Source organism: Mauremys mutica, chromosome 3 (genome assembly GCF_020497125.1).
Source record: "Mauremys mutica isolate MM-2020 ecotype Southern chromosome 3, ASM2049712v1, whole genome shotgun sequence".
Taxonomy (NCBI): Eukaryota; Metazoa; Chordata; order Testudines; family Geoemydidae; genus Mauremys; species Mauremys mutica.
This window is the reverse complement of record NC_059074.1, coordinates 96,171,516-96,193,771: the sequence shown is the minus strand read 5'-3', so window position 1 is coordinate 96,193,771 and position 22,256 is coordinate 96,171,516. Positions and strand designations below refer to the sequence as shown.

Genomic DNA, 22,256 nt, shown 5'->3' with positions numbered 1-22,256 from the left:
TCCACAATCACATTAGCACGCAGATGAGGCAAACTGCAGTGCCGTTAACACATCTAATACATTTCTTTCTTTTCCACAGAAGCACAAAGGTGTACTGGAAAAGCATAAACTATTACTGAGAAAGAATCTCAGAAGTACCACTCAGAAACCATTAAATGTTAAAGGTCTAAAGTGTAGAGTTCAATTATACGGATATTCCTCAAGCTAGCAGCAACAACAAACAAACAACAACAAAACATACAAATGTACCCAACCCTAGATATATGGATAGGCAGAAGAACAAGTGAGAGTGAGGTTATTGGGTTTAGTCAAAGCACTTCAGGGCCTGTCTAGAGAATACTGGTCAAAACTACATTTAGACTGAATGAAGTATGGCACGGACACTCTCCATTAGCCTGCTTGTTAAGGAAGTCCTGTGATACTTCAAATAAGCATGTGAATTGTTTGCAGGATGTGTGTGTACATATTATTGACTAGGCAGAAAGTATCCCCTTATTGGTAGGGCCCTGTGTGTTCTGCCACTGCAGAATTCCTGAATACACCCCTTTGTACAGAACTGCGCTCTGGGATCTAATTAGCTTTTAAATTAAATTAATTAATGTTTATAGCCCTTATGGTTGTGGAGATTACTTTGAAAATGTTAAGTAGCGAAAGGGCATATCTACACTTAAAACACTGCAGTGATGCATCTGCACTGGTGCAAATGCACCACTGTAACGCTTCAGTGAAACACTACTATGCAGATGGGAGAGCTTCTTCTGTTGGTGTAGTTAATACATCTCCCTGAGAAGCGGTAGCTATGTCGACAGGAGAAGCCCTCCCGTCGACATAGCACTGTCTACTCCAGGGGATAGGTTGTTATAACTGCATCGCTCAGGGATGTGGATTTTTCACACACCCCGAACGACGTAGTAATACTGATGTAAGTTTATAGTGTAGACCTGAAAGGTCACTTTTCAAGCATACCAGTCCATTTTAAACATCTCATCACATATGAGACAAATTTTGTTAATATAAATTCAATCTCTGCATTCTCAGTTTACTCAGATTAAGATGCTAAAAGCTCTCCGTATAAAGGCTCAGGGGGCACCTTTTTTGCTGGAAAGAACCAACTTGCAAAGACATTCTTAAGAGAAAACGATGGCAGGGAATGTGACCACAGAAGAGCCTTACAGGAGTACAAGTGTACAGGGAGAGAGGAAAGGAGCATCATGATGTTTACATTCCTAGCAACTTCATTTTTGTGTTTGTCATGTTTTTCCAAGGAAGTTCCAATAGTTCTTCAATGTTTCACAAAAACTCTGAAACACTAAAACAAATTCCACCCATTTCACAAAACTCAGAACTTCTCCAGATTGTCATTCTCTATTAAAAATGATCCTTTAAAGAAAGGGTTAAGATTTCATCTAAATCATTTTAAGTAGAAACACTTTTAATAACCACAGTATTTACTTTGCTGTCTTTCAATTATTTGTCAGTTATAAATACTTGCAAAAAGGTTTGCCAGAACAACTACACAGATGTAACTTAACAGATTTATTCTTCAATCCAAACACTTCAGTGTTCTTATACTAAAGATACTATTGCAAATACATTGTTGATCTGAGGCAGTACTCAAGATAAACTGAAGTACAATTTTTTTTAAACATCTAAATTGTTGATCTCTTTGGGTCCAGCTCTGCCAATGCTTTACACACAAGGAATTTTGCTTAAATGAGTGAAGTTACCAACAAGCAAAAGAGTTTACAGGATAGGGTCTTTAAAAAAAAAAAAGTCACAAATTACCACAGAAGAGCTTGGGTTAATGTACAACAGCGATTCTAAAACTGTTGATTAATCTGCACCTGCTGCTCACAAGGCACTAGCTTCTTTTTGGTTTCTGATTCTTTTACAGTATTACAATGCAGGATATTCAGAGTGAAGTGGGTTTTCATGAATGTGCAGGGCACAAATTGTAACAATATATCACGTAACACAAAAGGGTCATGTCTTTATGATGTAAAATGTACAATACTCTTTTTTTTAGAGACAGCTTTGTGACAGCAAGTCCTCACAAAACAGGACTGCTATGATGCCATGTACTGGCACCATAAATTAACCATTAGTTAATGGTTACTTTTTCTATCAAATTCCCACTACAACATTTGGAAGCCAAAATATATTATCATAAATCATATCTGAAATATATTTGTCCTGTGACTACAGAGGTGTTAACAGGCCACTTCACCTTGAACAGTCCCTTAGAATATGTGCTACTTACACTAAATTATCTGTTCGATCTTGTATTTAGCTGTGACACTCTTAGTACCTTTCCCAGACCTGAGGAAGAGTTCTGTGTAGCTCGAAAGCTTGTCTCTCTCACCAACAGAAGTTAGTCCAATAAAAGATATTACCTCACCCACCTTGTCTTTGAAATGATTTAGGTAAGGTGATCATACATCCTGTTTTGACCTGGACAGTCCCCTTTTTAACCTTTGTCCCAGACGTCATGACTTTTTTGCAAAACTGGGCATTTGTCTCGTTTGCTCTTGCCCTAAGGGGGTGCAGAGGAACGTCTGGGCAATAGCAAGTGGGACAAATGCCAAGTTTTGCCAAAAAAGTTGTAACATCCGTGACTTCAGCTTGGGAGAGCAACACCACCAGGTGGTTCAGGCCAACCCAGTGCAGTGGGGCTCAGGCAAGCAGCAACGCCAGGTGACGCGGGGTTGGCCCGAACCGCCTGGCACTGCCACTTACCCGTGTCCCATTTTCAGTTTAGGGAAACATGGTCACCCTAGATTCAGGGCATGTAACAAAATGTAATCCAGACCAACAGACTGGATGCTACATATGGACTCTGATCTTGCAAACACTTAGATGCGAGCTTAACTCAGAGGCACAAGCTAAACTTTATTTCAATAGGATTATTCACATGTGTAAAATTAATAAGTGATTGTGAGACCATGGACATTTTTTTTAAATCATTTATCAATGTCTCAGTGCCATATCTTCTCAAGACTGTGGGTGGATTGTTTTAAACACTTATGTCACGGCACTGCAAATAGAACAGGACTTACATTTAAAAGCAACACCCTTCTAGATTAGTATATATTCGGTTGCCAGTATGCAAAAAAAACAAAAACTGAAAAACAATATTGAATATACACCATCAATTTAAAAAATACAAACCACATGTCTAAAAATGTTTAACCCTATTATATAGTTACAAACATCACCTAATATTTCCACAACGGAAAAGGACGAAAATTATTTCTATCTTTTCATTTGTTTACTTCATGATATTGACAGTACATTGTCTACAGTCATTTTCTCCTGTTTGTGTGGGCATTTCACGCAGAAACAGGGAAAAGAAAAATGATTATTTTTTTTTAAATTAAGAAACCAGTGATTGAAACACCACAAAAGCTGGCAGAAGGGAACTAGGCTATGTCTGCATTATGAACTAGGGGTGTGGTTTCCCAGCTCACGTGACAGCTCTCATCGAGCAAGCCAAGTATACATAGCAGTGTAACAGTGCTAGCACTGATTGGTATGTAGTCAGCTAGGCTCAGCCGTTCCTCCACTGCCACTACCTGTGCTACTGTGGCTACACTACTACTTATACTCATGCTATCTCAATGACAGCTAGCGTGAATATCTGTAAGTGAGCAGGGGAATCACACCCCTAGCTCATAGTGCAAACATAGCCTTGGGGGCAGGTGTAGTACCTGAAACTATTTTAACTAATTTTTAGATTTTACAAGATTTCAAGTTGACTATCCCTTTAAGGAATACCTAAGTCAATCACATGAGAAAAAGATATTAAGAACTACCAAAACAATACTGTGTCAAAATACTGTAGTGCTAACATCACTCACCAGTATTATAGTATCTTTTCAGCTCTGTGCGCCTGATATCTTTTAGCTGATTATATTTTTTCTTTTTCTTCTCTTCTTCGGTGACACACTCCTCCTTTTCCTCAGCAAGTTTGCAGTTGTCTTCAGAACTGATTTGCTCCAAAATGACCTTACTGCCATCATCCTTCCCAATCTGAGTTCTGGAAGCAGTGGTTCCACGAGAATTAGTAGTGACTGTCTCAGCATTTTGTTTGGCTTGCTTTTTCTTTTTCAACCTAGATAAAATACAAATTACAAAAAAAAGAGAGTGAGATGTGGTCTCTTACTGGGAACTGATTTGGCCAATCTTGTTTCTGCAAATGAATTTATTATATGCTCTCTCTCTCTCACACACACACACACACACACACACACACTCACTCTCTCTCTTATAAGGAGTAGGGGGGAAACAAAGCATGGAGTAATATTTTCTAGATGAGACATGGGATGAAATCAAAACTATTCTAGGTCTAAATGTATTATAACACAACAGCTAAAGTTATAATTTCACAGTTGACTGCCTCTGCTTTATGAGCTAGCTTGTTTTGATATAAACTTGTTATTTATTTACATTTTGTTCAAGGTTATTTATCAGCAGCCACTCATACTCTGTTCTATAAAGGTTGTTATACCACCCTCACCACCACCAGTTTCTGAATGCCTATTGCATTAAGCAATATAACTACGGTTCTCTCAGGACTGTTCATACAGGGCAATGTTCTCAAGCTGTCACAGTTTCTACAAGAGAAATCTTAATGCCCTGCCTGTAACTCTCTACAAAATCTTTTATCACAAGAGATTTTTTTTTTCAAAAATGCCTTAAAATATACCCAAAATGAGAGATATGTGGCAGGTGTCACAACTGCTGTTCCAGTCGCCATCTTTGGCACTCAATTTCAGTAAGAACAGTGCTTAACTGAGAGATCATCACAAAGATTATCAATGGTAATGTAATCCTTACAACAACCCTCTGTTACCACTGATTTACAAATCATTGACACAAACTATATGAACAGAAAAACAACTAACCTCAATGATCTTTCCTTCTAGTGCATTAATAGCTTTTCAGTTACAGGGATACTAAGGAGGATGCTATATGTTGTTCTCTGCAGCTGATAACAGTCATTATGTATGTGCATTGAGAGAAGATAGCCATAAAGCTACAACTATTAAGGATCCATTACAGTTATGAAAATGTTTCATGAGCTTGCACAAATGGAATAGGATGGGAAGGGAAAACTCAACATACATACAAGTATCAGGGGGTAGCCGTGTTAGTCTGTATCCACAAAAACAACAAGGAGTCCGGTGGCACCTTAAAGACTAACAGATTTATTTGGGCATAAGCTTTCGTGGGTAAAAAAAAACTCACTTCTTCAGATGCATGGAGTGAAAGTTACAGAGGCAGCCATTATATAATGACAAGATCTAAATCTGGTGCAAAGGCAGCAGTACACTATGATCAGATTGCAGACATATGGCTATACAGTACTCAGTCCTTGGGTAAACTTGTGCAAAGCTACTGTCTATGCTGAAATTGCAACCTCTTACATCATGGTTGATCTTAGCTCCAGACTCTTAGTGACTTGCATTTTCTGCTCTGGAGAAGGTGATGACCGTTATCTGTGTGTGTAAGATTGCATCACTTTTAGGGAGACCTGAATCATCTGGTTCAGTAAAAAGTAAAACTAACAACAGCCTACTAATGGCCCATCTACAATTCAAACCCACCAGGGCTTTAGTTTTCAGATTCGCAGTTTATTTATTTTTATCAAAACCAGATCGCAAGTTTTGAACTGCGTATGTACAGTCTCAAAACTAAGAAAATGGTAATAGAAAATTACAGACGATTACTCACATACACCCACCAACTAACTTTAAGAAACCCTCAACATGTACAATGATCCTCAGAAACAGAGGGTCATATAAAGGACACTATAAACAGATTCCTCCAATTAATGTTTTCTTATAATATTCTTGTGTCCTTATTTAGATAAACTGTAGTTAATAAAAAGAAAAAGACAAAAACCAAAGATTATCAGGCCTGTTCTACAGGCGGTAGCAATGGCGAAAGCAGTAGCATGAATACAGAGTTGATGTGGTTTTTTATCACCACATCTAACCCTGAGTCCTGAGCACTGTACTATAAGTGCATGATTCATACCAGTCTGGCACATAACTTCCTTTGCAAATGGGATCGTTTAAGAAAGACACCATAAGATTAAAAATAATGGCCAAATTTTCCAAAAATGACTAGTCTTCTTACTGAATGCGGAGCGTGCCAAGCCAATTTGAGGCAGCCTCATCAGCGAAGCATAGAGCCTTCAGACCACCGTCAAATCTGGGCAGAAGGCAGTGATTTGGGGTGAGTCACATTTTGAATTCCCAATCTTTGACACCTTAGAAGGGCTTGCTTTTCAGATAGTGCTGAAAAGCAGAGCCTTTTAAGGTGTCTCAAGCTTGGCATCCAAAAACTGAGGCACTACAAATCAGGAGTCACTTTTGAAAATCCTGGTCTATATATTTAAAAAAACAAACAAAAAAACCAAATCCCTTTGCCTGGGCTAGCGACACTACCTAGCATTATACACAACAGATTATTTGAAAAATCTCACTCTCTTTTTTCTCTCTATGATTTTGTTTACTATTTGCATTTCTCTCAGCCTGGCCAATGAAAAACGCTATACAAGTGCTACGTATTATTATTATGCACTAGCACAGTGCAGCAGAATGTGTTTGCAACTCTCACCGTTACAGGCCTAGCTTCACTTTTGACCCCTCTCTAGTCCCTTTGGGTATGTCTACACAGCAACTAGACAGGCATGGCTGGCCCATGCCAGCCAACTCGGGCTCATGGGGTAGGGCAGTTTCACTGCTTTGTAGACTTCTGGGTTCAAGATGGAGGCTGAGTTCGGGGACCCTTCCCCCCTCACAAAGTCTTAGAGCCCAGGTTTCGGCCCAAGCCCAGAAATCTACACAGCAATGAAACAGCCCCCAACCCTGAGCTCCACAAGCCTGAGTTGGCTGGCATGGGCCTGCTGCAGGTGTCTAGTTGCTGTGTAGACATACCATTTGAGTGCATGCATTCAGGTGAGTAGCCCTGAGACTTCACTTCACTCAAGGTGGAATCCTTCAGTTCTCCAACTCACTGCTCAGCAGGTCTGACTGGGACCAGCTGCCTGTGGTTCTTCCCATTGGGAGTAGTGGTGAACACAGTGACCTAACAGAGCCTTTTCAAAACAGAAGTATTGTTTAATCTCATCAGGAGGAACAAGGCCTAATCAGAGAAAAGGGTGTGTAACACAATAAAAAGTCTATATGCAGGTCTATGTTACCTAAAGAATAAGCGTAGTTTATCCCAGACACTTCAACCTCTTGGGATTGGAGTTTAGTCTGCTCCCCAGCAGTTTGCTGCCTACTCTCCCCAGTCCTTCAGAGACTATCATAAAATCATAGAATATCGGGGTTGGAAGGGACCTCAGGAGGTCATCTAGTCCAACCCCCTGCTCAAAGCAGGACCAACACCAACTAAATCAGGGGTTCTTAAACTGGGGGTTAGGACCCTTCAGGGGTTTGTGAGGTTATTACCTGGGGGGTCGTGAGCTGTCAGCCTCCACCCCAAACCCACTTTGTCTCCAGCATTTATAATGGTGTTAAATGTATTAAAAAGTGTTTTTAATTTATTAGTGAGGGTCACACTCACAGGCTTGCTATGTGAAAGGGGTCACCAGTACGAAAGTTGGAGAACCACTAAACTAAATCATCCCAGCCAGGGCTACCTTTTTATCCATACAAAAATCTTTGTTCCAGTTTTTCCTATGTGGAGTTGGATCCCCCTGTGGATACAGGCTGGGACCCGGCCCACTCTGCCAAACCAGACTGGTGAGCTCAGCATGGTTAGAGGTAATGACACCTGCATTGTCCTTTAAGTATCGGTAAATGGGAGGCTATCTGAAGTTATTGTCCTTTTCCTGGGTACATGCCACTACCTCCTGCTTGAATTAATCCCTTGTAATCAGACAGCAAACAACACAAGAACCATCAATAAGATGGAACATATAATATTCATTAAATATTACAGATCACTCCCATGTCCTTCACAGCAGCCACTCAGGGGAAGATTTATTAAACAAAAAATGTTTCCTTTGGAATAATTTGATAGAAACATTTTTACCGTTTTCAATTCTGCAGAACTTTTTTTTTTTTTTTGTGAAAAAACAAAACTTGGTGCCAGATTTGAACCCCAGAATCCAATCCAGAAAGTTATTCTTAAACTACATTGAGTATGAGCACTGTACGGCAGGTTTCTGTGGTTAAACAATAGACTTTGGAACAGCAGTACATGACCTTTCTGGTGAATGAATAGATTGCTATTACAGGAGATACCTGATTAGCCACATCACACTAATGGATAACCTATCATGTTTCATTGGGCAGGCTGGGAGAAGAGAAAAGATGCCACTCAGCAGACAAAAAGAGTTTTCGCTATGTGTATTTCCATGACAATAGAACCCACATCACTCAGATGAGTGTCTTTCACAGCTTTCTTTGTATTTAAGCACCAAGAAAAGTATTTCATACAAGGCAGTCCTGACACGCAACACAACTATTTTATTTATTTACTTACTTACAGGCATCTCTGTAGTGCTCCCACACCATGGCATTTGCACACCGTGGCATCTATTTCCCACGTCTAAATGCATAACAATGATTTTCAAAGCCAAAGCCTCCAGTCTCCATTGGTTTCCACCAATTTTGATGAGGGGGGGTTGGATAAATTCCCACTAAAATAAGGGAAAGATTCATATTGATTCCTGTATGAGTTAGCTATGGTTAATTTGCTGGGGGGTGGAGGGGGAACCTTATAAATAGAGATAAGGGAGCAGAAAAACCCTTACAATTCCTTTTTTGATATTATATTATATATCTATATCTATATATAATAAAAACAGAAACCCTCTTCCATTTTCACCCTCCATACATATCAATTAACAAACAAATAAAAAAATCAGCCAACCAGAAACAACTTCCCTTTAAGCCCTCAAACAGATATGGAAAGAGAAAATAGGGACAAACTGCTATGTTCCCCAGCACAGATACAGCAAAGCAGGATAAAAAAAACTTCAAATACTCTTGCTGGAAGGTTGGAATGTAATATTACTTTTATTATTAGAATCCAGAACAATAACACACAGTAACCAAAATCAGAGAGAGAGAGAGAAAGCAGGTTGCTCCCTAAAACAAAGAGGCACAATTCACCCCAACTTACTATGTAGGCCAGGGGTAGGCAACCTATGGCACGTGTGCCGAAGACGGCACGCGAGCTGATCTTCATTGGCACTCAGACTGCCCAGGTCCTGGCCACTGGTCTGGGGAGCTCTGCATTTTAATTTAATTTTAAATGAAGCTTCTTAAACATTTTAAAAACCTTATTTACTTTAGATACAACAATAGTTTAGTTATATATTATAGACTTATAGAAAGAGACCTTCTAAAAACGTTAAAATGGCACGCGAAACCTTAAATCAGAGTGAATAAATGAAGACTCGGCACACCACTTCTGAAAGGTTGCCGACCCCTGATATAGGCTGTCTGTCAGCAGACTGAGTGCTGCTAGGCCAAGATCTCACATGTCCCTGCAGAGCCCCTAGCCCACAAGCGGAACCAGAAAAAAAACCTTGATATTTATAGTGTCAGTTTACAATTTTAACACAGCTCTTAGTAAATCACACAAACCTTCCCTCTTCATTTCACTTTTAATGGACATCCTTTTCCCACTGGGAACAGTACCACAATGTGCGTCCTGTAAAAGTTTCCTTGGCAACTGGTATACAATCAGCATAACATCCTGTGGCACATGCACATTATGCTCCACAGATGGGGTCACTGGAAATCCAGCAACATGCATACAGGCAGTAAGGTGTTTTTTGTTTTTTAAATTAAGCCAATAGCCATTTTAAATCACTTTAAAAGAATCTTTATCTGTTTGTGCCCCCACATGGAGACATGAGATTAATATAATAAGAGTATTATCTTACTTACTTTGTATCACCTCACAACAATATAATTAAAAGAATACTCATCCTAACTATATTAATCTCACCTCACCACAATATTAATGTTAATTCTCCTCTCTAAGAGGAGTCCCCCATAAACTTTACACTATCCAAATATATTGCACAGAATTATTCTATTAGAAGCCTACATTAGATTTCACTAGACAGACACTTCCCAGGCTTTCCACTCTAGCCTGCCCAACATCTCCCCTTCATTCAGCTCAGTGCCGTCGCAGCTCAATCAGCTCTGGGCACAGCTATCCTCTCATCGGATCTGATGTAATCTGATGAATAAGTGATTTCAGGCTAAATAAATTATAGCTGCTTGCAAAGCTAAGGGAAGTCAGATGCTTTGCCAAAGCATCACACCTTGCTCCAGACTTCCGTTGCGGAGCCAGCAATCTTTCTTTTCAGATCAAAACTGGTGCAAACAATTCATCTTGGGTGAAATGTCTTCATAAATCCACGTATCAGCCACCCTGCAGGAAAACAGCTCTCTGAAATGGCAACAAGTGCCCACACTGATACACATCCTGCAGCAGAAACAGAAAAGCCAAGAAGCTTGGTATCCCTATGCTTAAACTGACTCAAGGCAAACTTGGGGGCTGGCACACTATTTTGTACTTTATTTAAAATAATGAACATGTTCAACTACCACTGAAACACATCTATAACAATAATCTCTACTAGCTCTTTCAATTTTCAAAACAAACCTTATTGTAATTCAGTTAAACAAACTCAGTTATCTATTAAAATGACAAAATACACTAACTATGTAAGAGAATAAATTAGCAGCATAGATCATTACAGGAAATTCCCTCTTTAGTTGAAATTAATTACTAATTTGCAGAAACAGTCTTCACATAATTTGATTTTTATTTTTTTATAATTTTGATGGATACTGTTTGTTTTTAAGCTTTTTTGATATTTATACATTTAAATGTTTACAGCTGCAAGGAATTGGGAGGATGTCAGACAACAAGGGTGTCAGAAAATAATTATTTAGTAACAGTAGACACAGATTCAAAAAGTTCAAGCTTTATAACTATTAAAATACAAATTGTCAACATCACATGTCAAAATATACAAAGTAAATATCCTTAAATCAAACACTAATAAGTTCTCAAGTTGTATTTTTCTTACTTTGCCTATCTGTACATTTTGATTATCATCTATGGAAAGATCTTATCAGTTTGTGTGTGTATGGTAAAAATCGACAGTTATCAATAAAAATCTAATCCTTCCACGCCTAAGTAAACAGCAGATTCAGATTTCACATACAGTCACTCGTCAACATCACCAAAAAGGCAGCACGATCCAATGGATATGGCACTGCATTCATGATACCTCAGTTATGACTCTGATCAAGTCACTGCACCTCTGGACTTCAGTTTCCACATCTGTGAAATGGTGCTATGGATATTTACCCTCCTTTGTAAAGAGCTTTGAAAGCTCTGAACTGAAAAAAGATGTATAAGAGCTCCTTATTATTACTTTAGTAAGACTGAAGAACCTAAAAACTCAGTATATGTATAAAAACCCTAACAATCTATTTGGAAATTTATAAGATAACCCCAACTTTTGCCTACGTGTACATAGCAGCTGGCAGTGTGTGATTCCCAGCTTGCGTAGACACACATGCACTAGCTATGCTCCAGCTAGCGTGCTAAAAATCATTGAGTGGCTGCAGTGGCACAGACAGCAGCTCAGACTAGGCACCTCTAAGTACATACATAGGATTTGGGCAGCTAGCCCAAGCCACCTCGCATGCTACCACAAGCATACTGTGATAAACTCAGGACAGACAGTTGCAAGGGGGGGGGGGAGGAGTCAGTCCCAGAGGGTTAAAAGGCCCTCCTCCTTATCAACTGAGAGGCAACTACAGGTCAATCAGGTTCAGCTGAGAAAGGGTTACCAAGGTAGCAAATTAGAATCAGCTGAGGGGAGCTACCTGAGGGTAATTAGGATCAGCTGATTCCAACTTGGAGCTGCCTGAGACCTTTTTTAAACCCCTTCCTGGGCGGGAGGGAGAGAGGAAGGGGGGGGGAAACAGAGAGAGAAGGAGCCTAGCTGCCAGGAGTGTTGAAGCAGCAAGCCTCCCCAGGAGGAGCGGCAGGACGCTCTCCCACAAGGCAGGGTAAAAATACTTTAACTAAGACTGGTGGGAAGACAGGGAACAGACTTCCCCTGAGTCCTAAGGGGGACTGCATTACCCAAGCCAGTCTCACCAGAGCTAAAAACAGCCGAGGCTGGGGAGACTGAGACGGGACTTTGCCACAATACTGATATTTTTATCACACGAGCACAAGCAGAGCTAATGCATATACATCTACCCTAGCTGGGAGTCCTACCTCCCAGCTGCAGTGTTGACACACCTTTTCTGTTTACCTAAGGAAAAAAAAAAGATTATAATGCATTCAGGTCTACATTACCATTACAGCAGGAGTTCTCAAACTGGGGGTCGGGACCCCTCAGGGGGTCGCAAGGGTATTACATGGAGGGTCGCGAGCTATCAGTCTCCACCCCAAACCCTGCTTTGCCTCCAGCATTTATAATGGTGTTAAATGTATAAAGTGTTATTAATTTATAAGGGGGGGGGTGTCACACTCAGAGGCTTCCTATGTGAAAGGGGTCATCAGTACAAAAGTTTAAGAACTACTGCATTACAGCAATCTAATAAATCCCCTCACAGTGGAAGGCTTTTATAAGGATATTTTTACTTTGATTTACAAATCTACGTCATGCCTTCTTTTATAATGAGTTACAGCTGGCTCTCTTGGGAATTGCTCCTTTAACATTCTCTAAAGGTCACATAACCACAGGTGCCGACTTTCCAAAGTACCAGGGGGGGCTTGACACCCAGCTCTGCCCCAGGCCCCATCCCCACTCCATCCCTTCCCCCAAGGCCCCACCACGCCTCTTCCTGACCCTGCACCACCCCCATCCCACCTCTCCCTGCCCAGTTCCGCCCCCTCCCCCCCATGCGTGTCATCCTTGCTCCTCTCCTCTTGCCCCCGAGCCTCCTGCATGCTGTGAAACAGCTGATTGCGGTGGGCGGGAGGCGCAGGGAGGGATGGGGAGGCGCTGATATGCGCGTTCTGATGGCAGACAGGAGGCTCTGGGGGGAGGAAGAGGTGTTGATGGGGGGCTGCCATTGAGTGCTCAGCACCCCCATTTTTTCCCTGTGGGTGCTCCAGCCCCAGAGCACCCACAGCGTCAGCACCTATGTACATAACCCATACTTGTTCAAGTAAATCCATATTACAAATCTTTTTTTCCAAATGCAAAATTAGATTCTCTAACTGCATTCCCATCCCAGCCGCCACCTCTGCTCTGCCAGTGATGTTCTCCTAATACCAGTTCCACACATCATTACGCACTGGTCCTGCATATCAAACACTTTCTAAATGGGCAAAGTAGATCACTCACTCTCTCCCCATTCAAATACCTCCTTTAGCAAAGGATGGTCTTGTAGTTGAGACACTGGACTGGCACTCAGAAGATCTGGGTTCATTTTTGCACTGCCAAAATTTCTGGTACAACTTTGGTCAAATCACTTAATCTCTCTGTGCCAGTTCCTCATCTGTAAAATTATAACAATAATTTCTTGCGCTCACGTTTTGTCTGCCTTATCTAGTCAGTATGTAAGCTCTTCAGGGCAGGCACTGTCATACTGTATATGCATACAGTGCCTACCACAATGGAGCCTGATCTTTGGTGGAAACTCTAGATCAGGGATTCTCACGATAAAATTTTTGGTGGCCTCAGAGTGCAGCCACCAACTCTGACAATTTTTCCTAAAATACTTAATTAACTTTAGGAAAAACAAATAAATATGCACATATGCACATCAAAATCATTGTAATATATTTATCGCTAGCTAGTAAGTCTGCTGCTGAGAAAAGTGACATTTGTATGTTTGTTAATATTTTTACAGCCTCCCAGCCAGCCACTAAGTCTGCCATGAAAAATGAAATTAACAAACATACAAGTATCACTTTTCACAGCAGACTTACACAGCCCCAGCAAGCCCAGGGACAAATTAATCCCTCGATGGGGAGGCGGATGGATAGTCTGCAGGGGTCACGGGAGATGAGGGCCCCAGGAAGGAGGATGGGGAGGCAGTGGGGAGCCAGAGCTTGAAGCCCTGCAGCCAGGGGATGGGGCCCTGTGGCTGGGGCCAGAGCCCGAAGCCCTGTGGCCTGAGCCCTACCGCCCCTGGGAAGATGGCAGCCCCAGCAACCAACACCAAAGTGACACATCCAGGAGCAACAGGGAAGGGGAGGGGCAGCTGCTTTGCCCCCCAATCACTTCCCAGGATGCTGTGGCCACAAGAAAAGCCCATGGCAGCAGCCATGCATTTGAGAAATGCTGCTCTAGACACTAGTGTCACAGTTCAGGCCAACTGCACCTGCATTCCCCCATCGTGGTCCACCAAGGGCACCCATTTTAGGCTCCTGGCTGCTTGGGAGACCCATGTCTTTTCCTTCTGACTGTTTTTCCAGGTTGTACAGTTCCCGGCCTAGACTGTGATATTTCCAGCAAGCCAGACTTCCTAAAAGGCCAGTGGCTGCACTTTGCTTTCTTTCCAGAGACTGTGCCCAGGGTGTTGCCCGCAGTTATAAGTTACCACACAGCTCTTTATAAACAAGCACATTTATTTTTAAGGTGAAACATATCAAACAACAAAAGAACCTATACGCATGCTAAAAATCTTATCAGAGGTTATCCCAACTCCAGCCTCAGGATGTGGTAGCTGTTAGTTCTTTAAAACCCACAACTGGGTTTTCCCCATGGCTACAAGTTTGTAAGGGTCTTGGATTTAGAACCAGAACACAGGCTAGTAGAGTAGCCAGTTCTTTATATGGCTATTGATTGTTACCTTTGGTAGCAGGTAATTAGCAGACAAAGACCCTTTCCTTAGGGCATAATTTTAAAAGACTGAGATTTTGCATAACCAAAGGTGGAAAAATTTTTTTTGCAGCGCTGTAAAGCCTCCACCAGTGCTGCAACTCTCCAGTGTAGCCAAGCCCTCATTTTTAGTCTTTTTTAAGGTATTTTACGGGAAATTCAACTTAACACTTATTGTTCCAAAAGTCCATTTTTGTCTGGCACATTTTTAATATAGTTCTTTGAACTTTCAGGCCTTACTCCCTCCACCCCATTGCCCCTGCTAGAGAGGTTGCATGCAATCCCAGCCCACAATCCACAATAATACATAAACTTTGCATCTAACACAGAGGACCCTAAATCTATTTTAATTCAGTGTAATAAGTTTTTCCAAGGATATGCAGGAAACTGCCATATTTGTTATTTAGCATAACACCACCTAATATTTAAGACCCACTACTATCATGAAGCCTATGATAGTAGTGGGTCTTAAATATTTGGTGGTGTTATACTATGTCTTTTCTGATTTTTGATATAAAAACCTAAAACTGTCACCAGCTTTTCACTTAAAAAGAAATCATAAAAATGTCACTTGACATTAAAATTTTCTATGCAAATATTCATTTTGGGGAAAAAACAATTTTCCAAGAAAATATGTCTCAATTAAATTTATTTTGACCATCTCTAAAAAGCAGGAAGAAAATAGGGCCATACCAGTGGCAGTGTTCTGCACTAGTACATAATATATTCTGCTTTCCTTTCCCTGCATATATTACTCTCACACAATCATTTGCAGGATCAGAACCATATTCTGCATTTTTTAGAAATCTTATTAGGGTTGTCTAGCTGTGCCTTTGGCAGCATTAATACTATGAAAGCTTTCCATGGTAACAAAAATGTTGCTCGTTCTGAAACAAGTTGAGATGTGATAAGCAACCCATATTTTGTTTAGAAAGAATGAAAAACTGCTACTTTTAATAACCATATTGGACACAAAAAAAATCTGAGAAATTTTCAAAATTAGTCAGAAGTGTTGCGATTTAATATCAATAACATATGAGTTAAGTAATTAAAGCCATTTTATGCAAATACCTGTTACAAGCAAGTTGCACTAAAAAGCCTTGTATTCTTTTTTAAATCTTATTTAAAAAAATGTTTTCATTTGGACAGTGACTGGATGTGCTCCAAATTCCAGCCTAAAGAAGAAAACCCACCCAACTACCAGACTGGATAAGAAGGCAAAAATTTAGGTATTGTTAAGGTGCCAAGTGAGCTTGGTTCTTTATAAGTAGAGTGACCATAAGTCCCGTTTTGAGCCCTGTCCCAGCTGTCCCGACTCTTCTGGCAAAACTGGGCATTTGTCCCATTTGCAGTGGGGTGCGACCCCTAGCGGGGTGTGGAAAACGTGTGGGGCAGGGGGGTCAAGCAGCAACACTAGCCCTACGCGGGAGGGATGGCTTGGGAGAGCAGCTTGCTCGGGCCTGCCCTATGGGTGGGCGAGCAATAGGGGGGCCTCAGGACGGCCCTGCGCTGGGGGGGCTTGGACCAAACCCACGGGGGAAGGGGGACATAGGCTGGCCTCACACAGGTAGGAGGCAGGGAGGCCTCTGGCCAGCCGCACAGGGCGCGGTGGGGTACTATGGGGGGCCTCGGGCTGGCCCATGGGGTGTCCCATTTTCCCTCTGGAAAGAGACAATCTCTGTTTACACAATCTAAATAGACAAACACATGACACACTGGGGCACCCAGAAGGCTAATATTAATTTAAGGCTTTCTGGGGTGTAAATCTATCCCACACTTGCAAGCTGGGGTGTAACTCTATCCCACACTAGCCTGCCATGCACTAAGTGTCGGTGTGGATGCTGCTGCCACACACTAAAAGTTCCCTAGTGCACTTTAATGTCTCCTGCTTTAAAACAGGAATAGATTAAAGCATACCAGGGAACTGTTGTTGTGCAGCAGCAGAGCCCACACAAGTATTGTGTGGGGTAGACTTATACCCCAGCTTGCCATGAACTAAATGTTTGTGTAGACAAGCCCTTTGGGTGATTCTCTCCTATCCAATTCAAGGGCAAAACTCTCACTAACTTCAATAGTGCAGCTTCAAGATCTTACAGCATATTCCTAAATCCTATTGCATCACTGGGATTTAATCACATGCTTAAATGTAAGTACATGCTTAAGTACTTTCCTAATGTAGGGTCTTTATTATTATTATTATTTTAATCATTCATAATTACACAAGTGTAACAGTCAAATTTTAAGACGTTAGCCAACCACTAATTAGTGGCTGGGGGGCTAAGGGGAAAAAAACCTTCCTCCCTGGGCATGCTATTGCATAATTGTTCATTACAGGAGTTTTAAGCCTTACACTGAAACATCTGGCACAGGCCACTGTCAGAAACAGGATACCACACTAGATGGACCAATGGCAATCCCTAGTGAAGGGTGTGTAAAATTTTTAGGACAGCAAATTTACTGGCAAGGGATAATATTTTTGGTACAGATATACATTTCCACAGGAAGTATTTCAGTTTCCTGCCAAAACAGGTTATTCTTGCATGCACATAATTTACTGTTGCAGACCAGTTTGATGCAATCTCTGTTGGGTGAGATTTACAGGCATATTGCCCTGCTTGTCAGGAACAGTCCTGTTTTTTGGGACTTTTTCTTATATAGGCGCCTATTACCCCCACCCTCTGTCCCGTTTTTTCACAGTTGCTATCTGGTCACCCTACCATTATCATGTGCGAAAATGGCCTTAAAGATTTTATTCCAAAATAAGAGATCTTTCTATCTGCTTGTTTTATTAGATTAAAAAAAATATCAGGTATGGATTTCCCTCTTTTTCCCTATATCCTTTTGGCATTCTCTAGCAGACTGGGAACACCAGAGGCTGAAGCCTGAGCTGCAGTGATTCAAGTCCCCAGCTGAGGGGAGATAAAGATCTTGAGTTAATTTAATTTACTGTGGGCGCACAGGAAAGTTTGTTTAAGGTCAATATTCCCCCATCACCACCACCACCACCACCACCACCACCACCCCCTTTCAGTTGAATGCCAGGGGAGCTGCAGCTCAAGGTTTAGGGTTCTGCAATGTCACAGTCACAGTCCTCCTAAAGTTTGCAAAGTCCTCCAGGAAAAAAAAAGGGAAGTCAGGACCTGATCATTCTAACGTGTGAAGAAAAATCAAACAAACATAGAACTGTATGTTGATTTTATATATCACAAAGAGCAGTAAAGGATATACATGATTTGGTGATTTGGCTTGGTTTACAATTCAGTCTTCATGCCTCTTCTTATTAGGTTGCCATCATAGCACTACCAAAGCTTGTATTCCACTGCAAATATTGTTAGGTAAATTGTGGCTTCCCAAAATATTTGATTGAATGAGAGGCTAACAACAAAAAACAAAAGAAACAAACCAAAAAAACCCCCACAACCCTACCACAACTCTGTACTACTAAATGTTTGTTTATTAAATTGCATTTCTCAATGCTAGGATTTAAACAGCTTCATCTTGAATTTAAATTTCATAGAGGTCAACAGAATTGTTTGTGGGGTTCCCTACTGCAATTTGGCTGCACCTAGTTTTCTGTAAGGTGAAGTTAACAGGACAATAGTACACTGGGAAGGCTATTTTCAAAACTGAAAAAAATAAAACTGCAATATTTTAAAATTAAAATCTTAGATTCTGCAAAGTACAGAAAGAGCCTAAAACTGAGGAATCAAACAGGTCTTCCCCTATTGTTTTCCGGTGCCCTCCCTTATTTTCTTGAGGGTCACTAAGATGTACGGCTATTTAACTATCCCAGTGACAGGATCAGTTAAATTGTGCAATATTACATAACCTTAAGGGATCTCCAGGGACAGCTCCGAGACCCTTCCTATGGTGGAGGAAAATGAAGACATAATATATTATGACTACAATGCCACCAACTCTTATCAGAACTGCACAGACTTCTGCATCAAAGCTGCATTATGCACACTGTTTACACACTAAAGGAGGGACAAGTTCATTTTTTTCTAATGCTTTCTTTTTAAAGACAGATAAAAGTCACCAAAGGCCCCCCTTACAAAGGCAAATAGAAGGTCATTGTATGCTTACTGCATAACAAGTTAGTACTGCACATATTTTTCAGGATAAACAATTTGTGAAAATCAGCTATGAAATCTCTAATGTACCACAGTATGTTTTGAAATTAAGTAATCACACACTTTTTACTCTGTATGTTTATAATGGTGCCCCAACAGAATTCAAAACACTCTTCATTCTAACTTTCTTCCTTCTTCCCTTTGCTAAAATCTCTGTACACTAAACTTGGACTATTCCCTGGTCTCTCTTCCTTCACTCCCCTCTCACTGTGCATGGTGACTAGACATACAGCACGGAGAAGCTCCTCTCTTCCAGAAAATGGCCCAAATGACATAAATAAATACTCCCACTATCCCCGCATCTAGTAACAATGTTTGTTCTGCACTCCTATAAGGTACCTACTCATATGAATAAATACATTTCTTAGTCTCTCAGGTTCCACAAGTACTCCTGTTCTTTTGCGGATACAGACTAACACGGCTGCTACTCTGACACCTACTCAGTGAAGGCACACATATCAGTATAAACTCACTAAGACTGCACAAATCACTGTTGTTGCTTAGTCTGCCCTGAAGAAAAACGTGTATGTTGGGAACGTTGTCCTGTGACTGATTGCACAACTAGTGTTTAGGTAGTTCTTATACACACTCTTATCCTGTCTTACACAAAGGATATAACAGAAATACAAAGAGCTCCATGCTGGTAATGTAAAACCTCACCTATAGTTCAGAAATCAGAAGGACACAGTTCCCAAGCTAAGTTCTGCCTCAATATCTCCTAAAACCTTCACATTCCATATCTACTTCCATAACAGATTTTTTTATGCAGTAATTAGATAACTGCAAACTGTCACACTTTTCAGATTTACACATGCAGTAAAAGCTATTCTTAATAAATGCAACAGCAGCATGATGTGAACAATGAACTGCAGATACCACCTATCCATACTAGAGGATCTTCTCAGTTTAGCAAAGCCCCTAACAAAAATCTAAGAATTTCTTATACTGTTTGCGCAGTTCTAGACATTCTTCAATGTCTGAAAGCTAAAGCCATTGTGCAAGGGATTCAAAATATTAAAATTGGATTTCATTAAAAAAAACACCCTAAAAAGTTATATAAAACCTTATATAGTTATATAAAAGCTCTGGAGCGATGTATTGCTATAAGGCACGCTAGCAGGCAGAAAACCGGCTACAATCATTGACATTTCTGCTCCCCATAATATCACAAAGGTCTAAGTCCCAGAAGTTCCTTTATGGTATCTCTTAGGCCAGGTCTACACTAGGAAATCAGGTTGGCATAACTACATTGCTCAGAGGTTTGAAAAATCCACACCCCTGAGTGATCCAGTTAAACTGACCTAACCCCCAGTTTCGACAGCGCTAAATCACATAGCTACCGCCTCTTGGGGAGGTGGTGTACCTACGCTGACAGAAGAAGCCTATCAAGTGTAGACCTGCCCTTAGCATCCAGAGCTTCATCCACCACTACATAGAGAAATCTTCAGTTATAGGGCAGATTATATGGGTTATAGATATTCATAAATCTGAACAAGTTATACACCGCTACCTCTATATAACGCCACCCGATATAACACGAATTTGGATATAACGCGGTAAAGCAGTGCTCGGGGGAAAAGGGGAGGCTGCGCACTCCGGTGGATCAAAGCAAGTTCAGTATAACACGGTTTCACATATAATGCGGTAAGATATTTTGGCTCCCAAGGACAGCGTTATATCGAGGTAGAGGTGTATGTCTGTAGTTATTTTTTTGAGAATGAAGCTTCTTTGGCATACATGCCATTGGTCATGACAATGGGACTAAAATATAATACTGTTTATAGTCTGAATAGCAGGATACTGAGCTGATAAGTAAGCTGATACAAGACAATATTTCCCCCACAGTAATTTATAAATTCCAACTTCTGCTATATGTTGGCTTTGAGACTATTCATACTGCAAGGATAAACCGCCTAGTCACTATGCCTTAACAATATGTGGAAACTTCCCCTCCTGAAAACACATAAAAGACTGGGGACAAACAGATGATAAAGAATACCCAAGCTTGATATACCTGTGTAGATGCATTCTGTACAGTCAGTTTCTGAGTTTTTCCAAGCAAAGGTGTTAATGCTGGAGGGTGAATGTGAAAATCTAACCACTGATTTAATATTTCTCAAATATTTTAATTACACTGTCGGATACTATTATAAAACAAAACTATCTAAATAATCAACTCCTTCTTTACTTACAGATTCACAGATTCCAAGGCCAGAAGGGACCATTGTAATAATTTAATCTGGATAACACAGGCCACAGAACTTCCCCAAAATAATTCCTTTTGAATTAAGCAGATCTTTTAGAAAAACATCTAAACTTGATTTTAAAATTACCAGTGACAGAGAATCCACCATGACCCTTGGTAAATTCTTCTAATGGTTAATTACCCTCATTGTTAAAAATGTTCACCTAACTTCCAGTCTGAATTTGTCTAGTTTCAACTTCCAACCATTGGATTGTGTTATACCTTTCTCTGGTAGATTGATGAGCACTTTATCAAATATTTTGCTCCCCATACAGGTATAGACTGTGATCAAGTCACCCCTTAACCTTTTCTTTGTTAAACTAAATAGACTGAGCCCCTTTAATCTATCACTATAAGTAAGGCTAAGATTTTATCATGGATATTTTTAGTCAAAGTCATGGACAGGTCACAGGCAATAAAGAAAAATTCACGGAAGCCCGTGACCTGTCCCTGACTTTGACTAAAAATATCCATGATAAAATGGGAAGGGGCTGGGCAGCTGTGGGTGGCTGAGAGCTCAGGGGCCTCCACCACCCATACGGAGTTAGAGCTCCAGGTCTTCCTGTTCCCCTATGGTGGCGGGGAGCTGCAGAGTCCCCCTCCCCCATCCCCAGTGGTGGGGAGCTGCAGGGATCTCCCTGCCGCTGTCGCCACCATGGCCAGGGATTGCGGGGGTCCCCCTGTTGCCTGCGAGGTACCTGTCACCCGCAGCGGCCAGGAGCTGTGGGGTACCCCTCCTGCCCACGGTGGCTGGGAGCTGCGGGGTACCCTCATGGCTGCTCAGAGCTTGGGGGCCAGCTGCCTCAGGCAGCAGGGGCATCTCACAGCTCCCTGCCCTACGGGAGGCAGCGAAACCCTGAAGCTCCCAGCCACCGGGGCTGAAGTCATGGAGATCTTTGGAAATCACGGATTCCATAACTTCCGCAACCTCCATGACAAAATTGTAGCCTTAACTATAAGGCATGTTTTCTAATACAGTAAAAGCTGTTTTATCTGTCACTTCACCAACCGGAAAGCTCTATAAACCGGCATTTCT

General features: G+C 41.1%; 1 protein-coding gene across 2 annotated transcripts in view; it reads right to left on the bottom strand.

Moving 5' to 3' along the window:
• The window catches only part of NCOA7 (nuclear receptor coactivator 7), a 156,471-nt gene that overhangs the window by 82,640 nt on the left and 51,575 nt on the right, over window positions 1–22,256 (bottom strand). For both annotated transcript variants that reach the window (XM_045010751.1, XM_045010754.1), the window contains exon 3: window positions 3,858–4,111. In XM_045010751.1, coding sequence (XP_044866686.1) covers window positions 3,858–4,111 — 254 coding nt within the window. The remainder of the gene's footprint in view (window positions 1–3,857; window positions 4,112–22,256) is intronic.